Genomic DNA, 11,935 nt, shown 5'->3' with positions numbered 1-11,935 from the left:
TTCAGATTGTTCAGCTTTTTGTGTATTTATTGGTTGAATTTGACCGGTTTTTATCAGTATAATATAAAGTTTTATGACAACCACATCAGTTTTTGAACGTGGGTTACTGAGAATATAATATTTTGTACTTCTACAGAAGTGGCTGATATTTGAGTGGATTAATGAGGAATAAAAATGTTATAAAGGCAGGCAGGTAGGTAGTGGGGGTGCAACACTTAATCAACCTAATTGATTAATCAATTTACAGTCCTAGATCAAAGCAGATTATTCGGTCTGAGGTGTTGTTAATGAAATCGACCCATACTAATATAAAATTGCTTTAAAATGAATTAAATCAATTATATAGATATTGGAAAATACTATTTGGATTGAGTTACCACATTTTACTACAACATAGAACAGATCAAGTGTCATGTGATGTGATGGCAGCAAAAATGATAAAGGCATCAATACAGTCCAATGTGTGGAAACACATTTTCATAAAATGTGGTAGAATGCTCCAACAATGGAAGCAAGTTTACAGGATGTCTAAAATGTCAAAACAAAACTAAATGACAGAAACCAATACATACATTTTCCCAATAAATATTCATGACTCAGCTAGTTTATGTTTTTGCTGTGAGGATAACAGCTGAAGTATGGTATAGTAGATACTTTTGACTAAGTGAAGCACTAAGGGAAGTGGATGCAAGAGTGAGAAATCCTAAACGAACTCACAGAATTTGATTTTCTGATTGGGATTTTTTAATTATTTTTAATTAAAAAATGAAGGCCACACACATGTTTTATCCCACAATAAGATGTAATAACAAAAAAAATATTACAGTTGAAAAATCCAATCTATTAGTCACTTCTAACTGTGAAATGATTAAATACATTTATCATTAATCACAAAACAGCCTTCCTAAACTTAAATATGGGATATAAAACAACCCAGAACAATACAACATGTCTCAAACTAACAGATAAAAATCTACATTCATATAATACTTGTTGTGAAAAACCATGAACTTTCTTTTAAGCAAAATTTACCATTTTATTTTTTGCTACATCATCATAATAACACTGATTTACTGTGCCAAAAATAACACTGTAATGATGCTGTACTCCACAAGGCCCATCCCACATCACCACAGCAACTTTTCCTCTTGAGATGGATGTGCTGCTGTGCTGAGATCATCTAATCACTGAACTTTGTGGGCTTTCAAATGGAGGCCAGAAATAGAGAAAGTTTGTGATGTGTGCAATGAACATTTGGTACAAAATGAACACTTTAATTAAGAGTTGGCATACATTTGTGAAGCTGGGATCAATTGTCAGTAGGTCCTTCACATGTTTGTTCTCAATCCAATAGGATTGGAGCTTTTCACGCAGCAGAACTGGAGATGAAGCGAATCCTCTGTGAGTAAATAACATCAATAAAGTATAAAATGAGGTTGACGTTGGTAAAAACTGCCACCACCAGTTTGCTGTCCCAAGGGCATTCTCCTCGTGGGCAGTCCTCAGGTCGAGTGGTGGTGCCATACTTCTTATCGAAGCTGAAGATGGGCCAGATCAGTGCAGTACTGAGGTAGAGGATCACGGCAAAGAAGGTGTACACCACCACAAAGCGGTCAAACGGGAACCGTAAAGCGGAGGTTCTGCCGGACACCGTCAGTACGATCACTACCACGGTGATGGAGAAACACAGGCTGTACACAACTACACAGTACTGCGTGGCAATGTAGTTGGTGTACTCACTGTCGTTGGCAAGGGCCCCAAAAATAATGCAGGCCACAAAAGCCTGCACCACCTTAAGCAGACCAGAGAGAGTGGCCATGTAGCCCACCACGGCTCCAGGTTTGGCTTGAGTCAGGAAAACCTCCACTCCGTACGGAAAGCAGCAGATGCTGGAGCAAACCGTGACTGCGATGCGGTAGGCTTGGACCTCCCATTCCTCATCGGACCACTCGGTTTGGAGGAAGTAGACGGGGTAGACGACTGAGGCGGTGATGTACATGAGTGTTGCCAGCATGGCAAAAGCCACTGTGAAGTTATCCCAGGAGATGGGCATGCAGGTGTGCAGACGGGTGATGTCCAGGGTGAACACAACCAGCGTGACGGCGAAGCAGAAACACCACACAAACATGCAGAAGTTTCCGTAGGTGGCACTGTAGCCCGCACCGTGGGACACAAGGGCCATTATGGTGCAGCCAAGCAGCAGCTGGCACATCCGGGCTGCCCCCAAAGGTGACAGCACAGCCTCTTTGTTGAGGTAATGTCCTCCATGAGCATCCATAGTTTGTCTTTTCTGGGTGAGATTCTTCCTGCTTGCGTTCTTGCCGCCTACTCTTTTCTCTCACATGGACCTCGCCCTTTACTTGGTTTCCTTTTATAGATGGCCCTTATAATTATGAAGGTCTGGAACTTCTTTTTTTTTCCCCAAGCTTGATTTGTAATTAGAGCCTTGTGCTTAAGATCAGGCTACATTTATGGAGGGAAAATAGCTTGAAAAATACAGTCAAAACTTAAAAAAATGAATTTTTCAGTCTTTAGGCTTCCAACTCTGGAATCTATTTTTGCAACATTTCATATTTGTATCAAAATGTCTCACCTACTAATGTAGCTGTACAGTAGTGTTAATAATCTTTCAAATGTAAAAATTCCATTGCTTACTCTTCATCTGCTGCAATCCAGTCCAAATAAACTCCTTTCTATGTTTAAAGCGATCTTGAATCTTCCAGCGGAAGCTTTTCTTTCCAACAGGTGGACGAGGTTGTTGTCCCGTCAGTCAAATTCACGCGCCTCTTCTTCACTTTTGGTCCTCCAGATTCAGAATCCTCTTCTTCTCGCGTCTTCTTCTTTTTGGCTTCCCTCTTCTCTACTCGAACAAGCACATCCTACTCCTCCTGCTCGCGTCAGTGCGCTCTGCCATGGGTGGATATTTAAGAGAAAAAACTCTGTGATGAGGCCAGGGTTAAGGGCCTTGCCAGCACTATAAATAGGGGGTCTATATTCCACAGAGGGGTGGGAGGCTGCATGCGGCTGGCGAGATGGGAGTCGTATTTCTTGAGAGCGCACAGAGAGGCTGAGTCAGAAAGAAAGCGGCATTTACGCACTGTAATGATAGAGGGAGAAGTTAAGACTCCCATTAGAGACATAAATTACATACAGGTTGAGAGCGTTGATTATACACAAGTGATGAAAGATTTTGCTTCCATATGTGCAAGGGAGGTGAAAAAGCGAATTAGCAGTTACTTAGGATACTTTTAGGATGCAGCGTTCCTGAATTACAGAGGTCAAGGTGACTCCTACAAAGCTGATGCTGAGGAAGTTTAGGATTTAAACTCTACAAATCTATGAAAACAGGTTTGGTAAAATATTTTAAATGATTGCATCACAGCAGAGGGGCTCTGTTTAATACTCACCTGGGTCCTCGAGGATGGATACGTAGGATCTCCATGTGCTCCAGCTTCCACCCACAGTCCTAAAATATCCTTAATAGGTTAATTAGTGATTTTCATTTCTCCTTTAAGTATAGGTGTGTATGGTTTTTGTATCCTGCCTTCATCTGATAGCATCTGAATAAACTCCAGCATCCTCATGACCCCGAACAGGAATAAGTGAGTGTAGAAAATTGAGCTTTTTATGGCTCCTATGAGAGAAATTTGTCTCACTTGATGCTTCTGACAACATCTGACTCCAGCAAAATATTTGAAAATATCTAAATAACCTGTCATTTGTTGGGCTGCATGATGGGTAATATTTCAGTTTTGTAGAGGCAGAATTTGCTTTATATCATATTAATGTCTAGTTCAGCATATTTTTTTGTCTTAACCCTTCAGTTAATATTATTTTCATGACTTTTTTCTATTTATTTTAATTTATGGTCTTTTTTTCAACTTTTTTTCATCTTTCCAGGCTGCAGTTAAAACGAAAGTTGTTCTTAATCTGTTTTTATCTGGTAAAATGAAGGTTAAATACATTTCCCTCAAACAGATTTGATGTTTTTCAATGACAAAAATTAGAACAATGTCATTAAGGCTTCACAGGTGATCAGAAACTCAGCAGATAAACCTTTGCTGTACAGTAGCTTGAATTTGAGTAAAAATATACTGCAATTTGTAATACAACACACACAAGAGGAATGTCAAATTTGAGTTGAAACTTGTTTCTTTTTGCATTTTATTTGTTATTTATTAGTTATTTAGACCTATTTTGCATCCTTTTTTGATATTTAATTTGAAATTTTCTTAACATTTTCCCAATCTAAGCAGCTTGTAGTTTCCTAAAAAAAACAAATTAGAGTGGAAAAAGTATCAAAATAATTCGATTCTTAAAATGCACAACCTAAAGTTCCTCCATTTTTCACTTTCTTCTTAACCTGTTTTACTGATTTAAAAATTACAATTTTTGTCAAGATGTTTTTACTCACAGACACTAATCAAATCTGCTTTTCTGTACTTTTAGTCCCACTAAAACCAATTAATTTGTCAAGAAATATAATATACGGTAAAAAATAAACAGCAAAAGTTTACTTTGTAGTGTTTGTAATGTCTTTTTTTGTCTGATACAAAGACATGCAATCAACACAAAGAAAACAATAGCACTGTATTTACAATTTACAAAGAATCACTTCTCTGTGAAAATAGCACTTATAAATATGATTTACATAACAAAATAAATATGTAAATTACCAATGTAGGTTGAGTTTTATCTTTCTGTTAAAAAATATGTTACAGAATAAAATTACAATTAGTAATACTTCTCCATTTTTTTGTGTGTGAAGTGAAATAGTTCCTTTAAAACAGACATTACATACAGCATCGTCATTATATTAAAAACATCTCTATCATGAAATATGAGGGAGTTAGAAGAGCGAGCACTTAGAAGAACCTATACAAATACTCAAAAATATACAATACACATTATTTGTCTCCCTTTAAATGTTCATTGCATTGAGTTTGAAGACAGCTGAAAGACTGAGGTGACCGAGAATGAATGCTTTTCCCGTGAAAAGGTGTACGCAGTCCTGTAATGACAAACTAAAAGAGGCTTTTATGGCCTTTTGTGTATCTATAAACAAAATGTTTGTAAATACACTTTAGCACCAAAACAACATATTACAAAAATCTATGTTATTCCTATTTAAATCAGAGAAAAACAAATTCTTTCAATTTGGTGAACAATCACAATTTTGTGTTGTCACATCAAAATAAAATGATCAAATATGAAGAATTTTACTTTTTCACTTTAGGATCTTTTGTTCTTGATTAAATTTCAAAGTTGGTTAAAATTATCATTCTCATTTAGAAGTTATTTTGCATAACATTCCTTCAAATCTATTTTTGCTTGTTTTTACTTTTTTTCTCAATTAAATCCAAAAGGATGAAAAGAGAAAGAAAACGTCACTTATTAACCTTACAAATGGATTATTGTTTGTGACTCTTTTTTATTAATTTATGTATATATATATATAAAAAAATACAAACTAAAGTAGCAGTTAATTGTGCCTTGTCAGGATGTCAGTTTAAATATCGTTGTGAGAATTGAAGTTTTTGGATCTTGTGAGGTTTTGCCTGAATTGAAAAAGGGGAAAAGCATTATAGACTGAATGGTTTTGACAGATGTTTGGAGGTACAAGTCATGGGAGACCGGCCGCTGACGCCGGCCGGCTCTGCTTGGCTTTAGCTTATGTGCTTGTGTGAGAGACGTCATTTAGCTGCCGCTACTGAGCATGCCCAGTAGTTTGCTGGGGTCCATGCCCTGCTGCTGGGCCATCTTTTGCACATCGAAGCCCATGTGCATGAGGAACTGAAAAACGTTCATCTCCTGCCCCGTGAACTGGTCTCGGATGGTGGGGCAGGTGGGGTTGCAGTGCGGCCACGGGCAGCTGTCGATCAGATGCACCGGGCAGGCTTTGGGCGGAGCCTTGTTGTTCCTGTTGTCCTGGAGGCTGCGGTCCCAGCAGTGCAGGGCTCTGGGTAATGAAGTGCCTTTAACCTGCACGTCGATCCAGTAGCTAGACACAAGAGGGCGCTGTCAGCTTACAAGTAGAGCCAAAGCAGTTTCAGAATGAAATCCTACTCACTTTCTGGTGATAAGTTCATGGGACAGGCATGCCGGAGCAAACATAGCCCTGATGGAAAAAAGAGTAAATCAGTAAACTAATCCTTTGAGAACGAGAAATGTGTGGAGAATTATGGCCTTACGGGACATCCTTGAGTGTGTTTCTCAGCTCAGTGCCCAGATTCTGGATGTAGCGCCATTGGCCCTCCTGCACAGGTTGCCCTGTTAGCTGGATATTGTCGACAGTCAGCTGGGCCTCATCAAAGAGCCACTGAACCACAAACACGGGGCCTGTGCAGAGAGAAATGTAGAATATATGGCGTAAAATTATCACCCAGACAGCTTAGGCTCATAAAAATCACATAATTGAGCAATCATGCTCCCAGCCTCACTTTTAATTGAAGGGAAGACTCTATATCCAAAGAAGCAGTTCCACTCCTCTCCTTCGTGGGTTTGTCTGCACCTCTCTGGCACCACTGCTCCCCAGTATCTGATAAATGTGATACGTTAGCTTCTTCTGAAAACAAAATGGATTGTTTTTTTTATTAATATTTCATACTTAAAGCCTCTTTTAATGGTCTCTGTGGGGGCACAGGCCGCGGTGTCTCCACAGTCTGTGCACTGGTACTGCTTGTTGTCCAGGAACCAGCCAGAGTCCGAGAGGCCTCGCACTTGGATCCCCGTGTGGCCCAAACCCTCCAGCAGCTCAGCGACGGCGTCCACATTCAGCAGAACCCCTGTGCCGCCAGCACTTTTCCCGCAGAAACACACTCTGATCAGTCCGTCCACAGAGAAAACAAGATTTTTCCCAAAACCTCCCCAGCATACCTGCTTCCTGCTAACAGGAGGACTTTGGCGTTGTCCAGACCTTTGTTCAGCAGATCTTTCACTACCTCTTGGATGATCAGCGACCCCATGAAGGCGTAAAAATCTGGTCAAAACAAAGACGGAATGTAAAAAACAAAAAAAACAATCTCTTTGTTCCTGGATGTGTGTAACTAATGTCATACTTTGCTCTGTTTTGGCTGTAGCGCCGCTCCACACGTCACTGGAGCAGTATGGAATGAAACTGCACAAACAACATAAAGTTAAAGCCGTCTGCCCTGTGATTTCAAGCATCGGAAAGCTCACAAACACACGTCAAACTTACACCATGTTTGCATTCCACCAGTGAGGGTTCTCCTCAGGCAGCGGCGACAGGATCCCTGTGCCTGCAGAGACAGAACGACGTGTATCATTAGCCATCCTGACTTCCCCTCGAGACACAGTCTCCTCATATTCATCAGATGAATTACAGTTATTACAGTCGAATGATTGATGGAGGCCTCTGTGTTCCTATGGCAGAGGGCGCCAGGTAGCCCTTTTCTGCTGCAACTTTACGACTGTGTGTCTGTAAATGAGCTTGAAGACATCCCATTTTTTTTAATTGTCAAGACATTAAAGTGACCTCCGTTTCTTTGGGTGTGAGACAGGCCTCGGGTCGGAATTCCCATGCACGATTTGACTCACCTGTTTTTGTTTGTGGCCACTTAGATGAGCTCATAAACCTCCTCATAGTTTCGTATCGACTGTCGCAGTTTTCCTTGTTGAAACAGTACCAGCCGCCTGCATAGAGATGGAAAAACGTCTTTTTCTCCCCCTCTGAAGTTAAAGACTGCTCCTAAATAGTGCTTGAGCAGAAACTAAATCAAACTCAGTCCAAACGACTGACCTTCAAGGAATATAAGCCACCGCCTGCTTCCCCGAGACTCTTTCAGGTAGTATCTGCAAGAAGAAAAAATCCAAAATCATCATATTATTGACTTTTCAAACTTCAAAAAAAATAAAAGCTAAAAAAAATATGATAAAAAAATGCCAGTTTATTATTTTACCACCTGCATACCAAAGTATCCACACTCAGTTTGTTCTAAGTGACACTGACAGGTTGTACCCTCACTATTTCTGCATGAGTGACAAAAGCATGTATGAGATCATTGCTTTCATACAAACAAAGATGCACTCTTTACTCGGCTGATTGCGATCTGGAAAAAAGTAGCAGAAAACAGCAAATATAAATCTGCAGATGGAGAACAATGAGCTTGTGTGTCTCTTTAAGCTTGGGAAACTGTTGAAGTGATCAACAGGCGATAGACATCAAGCTCTCCCCTATGCTGTAGAATTTGTTGGAACAGGTCATAGACCTTCATCGTGTCCTAAAACTCATCATTCTTTAGTGAATTGCACAGTTAAAGTGAAAGTTTTTACTAAAACACATTAGGAATGAAACACTTTTGCATCATTTTGCCTGTAAAAACAATTAGATGTTTGATTTTTAGAATACAGCAGCTCAATTTGGTGTATATTTGCATAAATTGGTTTGTAAATGTTATTTTTCACTTTGAAATAAGCTATTCCAAAGATTTCCAAATAGCTCAGTTCTTGTAGACTTGGCTGAACTTCTGCATCACTCGCTCAAACTCTGAGTCATGCTTTGGCTTCACTTGATGTTTTTGCTTTACTACTGTGGGCTTCAGTCAGTGATGCAGGCAGCCTCCTCCCACACAACGAGGTGGAGGCATCCTCAGCAATACGTCAAGGCAGAAAGGTGTTGCATCAAAAGTAAAAATCCAAGTAAGGAACTGCTAATTTTTCTTTGAATTTAGGGCCACATCTTTGCAGCTGAACTAAAATTGTATCCATTTGTCTCTAAATGTGATAGCAACCACATTGAAGGAGAAGGCTCACTGAGATTTACTGCACCAGGAGACGGCTCCTTCTGCGTTACACTTTGAGGTTTAATGTGAATTAGACATAATTCCAAACTCATAAAAAGGCACCTTACGTCTGTCTGAAGCTCAATCCATAATTGATCCTTTACTTTACCACACAATTATCATTTAAACAACTTAAAAGAAAAAAAATTCTACTATCATAAACTTAAGTTGTGTCAAAATTAAGGAAAATAACATAATTGGGAACTTATTCCATCTTAAAATACAACAGCATTACTTTGAAGGATGGTTTTAACTTTATACAATGTCAAAAATTGAGTAGATTAATGCTCTTTTTTCCAAAAAGGACAAATCTAAAGACTTGGATTTGTGCTGCTTGTCCTCTAATTAAATGCAGTAACTGTACTTTTATTGTATTTAATAAGATTTCTCTCATTTAAACCTTGATCAGGACACAAGTACTGCTTCGTACTTCTGAGTTGGCTTAGTAGCTTTACAGCTTGTTGCTTTTATTGTCAGACATTTTTTAATAAGTGAGAATCATATAGAAAAAAAAACAGGTACACTACTGACAGCAACATGTGTTTGTGCCAGCAATCTTCAAAGAGAGTGAAAAAAGGCAGTGGGCGGGGTCTGAAAACTTCAATCTAAACTTTCTGCAGAGCAATCCCTGCATTCTAATTTAGAGCAAAGGAAATGAAGCAGTTCATGTGGCTCTCCACAAATTTCACGCTTTGCTGACGCAAAGCAGCTGCCCAACTATCCCGACTGCGCTCGAGTCAGAGTCCTGTCACCTTCTGAAGTGCTTACATTGCATTCTTCTTTTTTTGCTTGTCGAAATCCTGACAGGCTCTAATGAGACCAACTTTTCCTTCTTTAAGTTGCCGGAGAAGATGCCTGTATGGACCGCGAGGCCGCTGCGTAAAAGCGCCAAAATAACTTTTTTACGCACGCGGCACAGCTGACCCTGCTCTGACCCGTGGCTTCCACTCACTCATTCATCCTTCTGTTGCATTGAGCCAAAATCATAAATTGGTACCTACCCCGCAGGACTACCGTCGTTGCAGGTGACGGATGTGTTCTTCAGAAAGTTCAGCTTCATGTCGTAGTCAAGCTTCTGCGCGGAGCACGGATACAGCGACTGCGCCAGGTTTTTCACTTGTGTCATGAAGTTATCCATGTTTTCCTCCACTGCCGTGAAATCCAGCGGGAAGCTCTCCGTGGTGTCGCCCCGGTCCGCTCGGTGAGTGGGAGAAGGGGGCGCGCGCCGTGGTTGTGGGTTGCGGCCACCCCGGAACCGCCGCGCGCACAGAGCGCCGGACTGCATCAGCACCAGCAGCAGAACTGATGAAACCATTCTGGTCGATCTCATCTTCGACACGTTTTCTTCCAAAAAAATAACTTTTCCTGAAGAATTGTTTTAACAATTACGCACAAGTTTAAGGACGCGTATTTTTGCAATGATGTAAATCTAACGTCACTAATATTCAAAAAGTCCCTTAAAATTTTGGAAAAAATGTTAAAAGAGTGCGCGCACTTCTCTCTTCTCCCCTGTCTTTAAAAAAGACTGACTACGGCGCTTCTGGATCAAGCGCACAAGCTTGAACGACAACTGTTGTGCCATGCGCTTGTATTTTATTCAAACTTTCCCCCCTTGTGTGCCTGCCCAGCCAATAAGAAGAGCGGGGCTGGGCTCGGGATATGATCAAGCGTGGCAGACTAGGGGAAAAAATTCCATACGTTGGTCCTTTTGATCCACGATGTTTTATTTGATGTGGTGGCTTTTATTTGCCTTCAAATGCCCATTTCCCACTCCACCATAAATTTATGAAGTGAGAATACCCATCTTGTTACACACTTGTCTGCGAAGCAACTGAGAGTTTTGACAATATTGAACAAGAAAAAAAGTTAATAAATTCTAAAAATGTCTTATTTTGCAACTTAAAAAAACAGTTTCTGTTAAATTTGCGATTATTACAGTTAAAAAATCAGCAAAAAAGAACACTAGGCCTCCAAAGATCAAAGCAACCATCACTCCCCCTCCTTTTTTTGCTTCATCCATCCCATTTTTCCTCTTCTACTGTGTATTTTTGGGCATCCTGATGAGCAGAATCGCTTCATTACAATTGAAGACTTCCTTCCAACAGCCTCTCATTTAAAGAACACATTTAAGACTAAATGCAGCCTTTAAAATTTAAGGTTTGTTAAGGTGATACTTTCATGATGGTGTTAATTCACCCTTTTTAGGCCTAATGACAAGTTCACCTCTGGTAATACAGAAAAAATAGTTATTATATTAATTTAATTGCCATTTTCTGAGCTTTTAATCATGTAAGAAGCCATTCTGACAAAACTGTGTGTGTTTGTAAGGCAAAAAGAGCGGTGAAATCCCCATTTTTTAGCATCAGATCCTTTTGACTTGCAGAGTCCAGACAGATCAGATATACAAAGCACAAAAACACAGCACACTCCTGTCATAAAACATCCTCTTCATCACGGCCCCATCTACAGGTTTTCCTAAACAGGCTCCAAACTGTTATGAGCCAGGTAGGATGGATCTGAAAGAACCAGCAGGACTGATGGTATTCATTGGGAACTTCAAACACATGCTTGTGTAGATTAAAACATGTGGTACGGCCCAGGAGGAGAAGCTTTGTCACAGATTGAGTCTAGTCACTTTGACCCATACCTCTCTGTTTTATCACACGTCATCTTCAAAAATGTAACCCTGAAATCACTCACAGATGGACGCTGGCCTCTGACACACTCACTACCATGAAGATGCCCCGGCTGGGAAATGTTTGAACAGCAGATGCTGGCAAACTGAAATGTGTAGGATTCTTATGCAGGACTTCAGTTGGAAACACTGGCTTCTTCTTCTGCTACTGTTGTGTGAAAAGTGTTTTTTTTTCCTCCCTCCTTTGCTCTGTTCCGTGCACCTTGTTTGAACCCCGAGCACTAAGCCTTTCTGGCTTTTGTTGGTAATTCTCTTTCCTCCGTTTTCTTTGTCCGCCATCCTCTTTGTGCCGCACAGATGCAAATTTAACCATGCAAAGTCTGAATGGATTAATCCTAAAATTAGGTCATTTGAAAATGACCCAGCTGTTCTGATGGCAGTCCCTCAGAAGTGCCCCCAGACCCCCCCCCCCACCCCAATTCCAGGCCTCCTGTGAAAG

The 11,935-nt window shown here is 40.3% G+C and overlaps 2 protein-coding genes across 2 annotated transcripts; both read right to left on the bottom strand.

The window, feature by feature from the left end:
• Nucleotides 1–753: 753 nt before the first annotated feature.
• On the bottom strand, nucleotides 754–3,190 carry LOC112146640 (myeloid-associated differentiation marker-like protein 2). The gene has a single exon (XM_024272550.2). The coding sequence runs from the start codon at nucleotides 2,276–2,278 to the stop codon at nucleotides 1,367–1,369; it is 912 nt and encodes a 303-aa protein (XP_024128318.1). The 5' UTR covers nucleotides 2,279–3,190; the 3' UTR covers nucleotides 754–1,366.
• Nucleotides 3,191–3,843: 653 nt separating this feature from the next.
• notum1a (notum, palmitoleoyl-protein carboxylesterase a) lies at nucleotides 3,844–10,584 on the bottom strand. The gene is made up of 11 exons (XM_024271376.2): nucleotides 9,803–10,584; nucleotides 7,760–7,812; nucleotides 7,558–7,653; nucleotides 7,199–7,259; nucleotides 7,059–7,117; nucleotides 6,877–6,979; nucleotides 6,608–6,799; nucleotides 6,441–6,538; nucleotides 6,192–6,339; nucleotides 6,071–6,118; nucleotides 3,844–6,001 (listed from the first exon to the last, which is right to left on the bottom strand). Exons 1-11 carry the CDS (start codon nucleotides 10,129–10,131, stop codon nucleotides 5,698–5,700), a joined length of 1,491 nt encoding a protein of 496 aa, XP_024127144.1. The 5' UTR covers nucleotides 10,132–10,584; the 3' UTR covers nucleotides 3,844–5,697.
• Between the last annotated feature and the right edge of the window lie 1,351 nt (nucleotides 10,585–11,935).

This window comes from Oryzias melastigma, linkage group LG8 (assembly GCF_002922805.2).
Source record: "Oryzias melastigma strain HK-1 linkage group LG8, ASM292280v2, whole genome shotgun sequence".
Classification (NCBI taxonomy): domain Eukaryota; kingdom Metazoa; phylum Chordata; class Actinopteri; order Beloniformes; family Adrianichthyidae; genus Oryzias; species Oryzias melastigma.
Note: the sequence above shows the minus strand (reverse complement) of the source record. Positions and strands in the feature narration are given on the sequence as shown.

Bases quoted from the DNA above. Each gene is read 5' to 3' on its own strand.
- notum1a (XM_024271376.2), bottom strand. From the start codon at position 10,131: ATGAGATCGACCAGAATGGTTTCATCAGTTCTGCTGCTGGTGCTGATG. The intron at 7,118-7,198 runs GTAAGTTTGACG...TTGTTTGTGCAG, and splicing joins TGGTGGAATGCAAACATGGT to TTTCATTCCATACTGCTCCA. The intron at 6,340-6,440 runs GTGAGGCTGGGA...CTCTCTGCACAG, and splicing joins AGTCTTCCCTTCAATTAAAA to GCCCCGTGTTTGTGGTTCAG.
- LOC112146640 (XM_024272550.2), bottom strand. From the start codon at position 2,278: ATGGATGCTCATGGAGGACATTACCTCAACAAAGAGGCTGTGCTGTCA.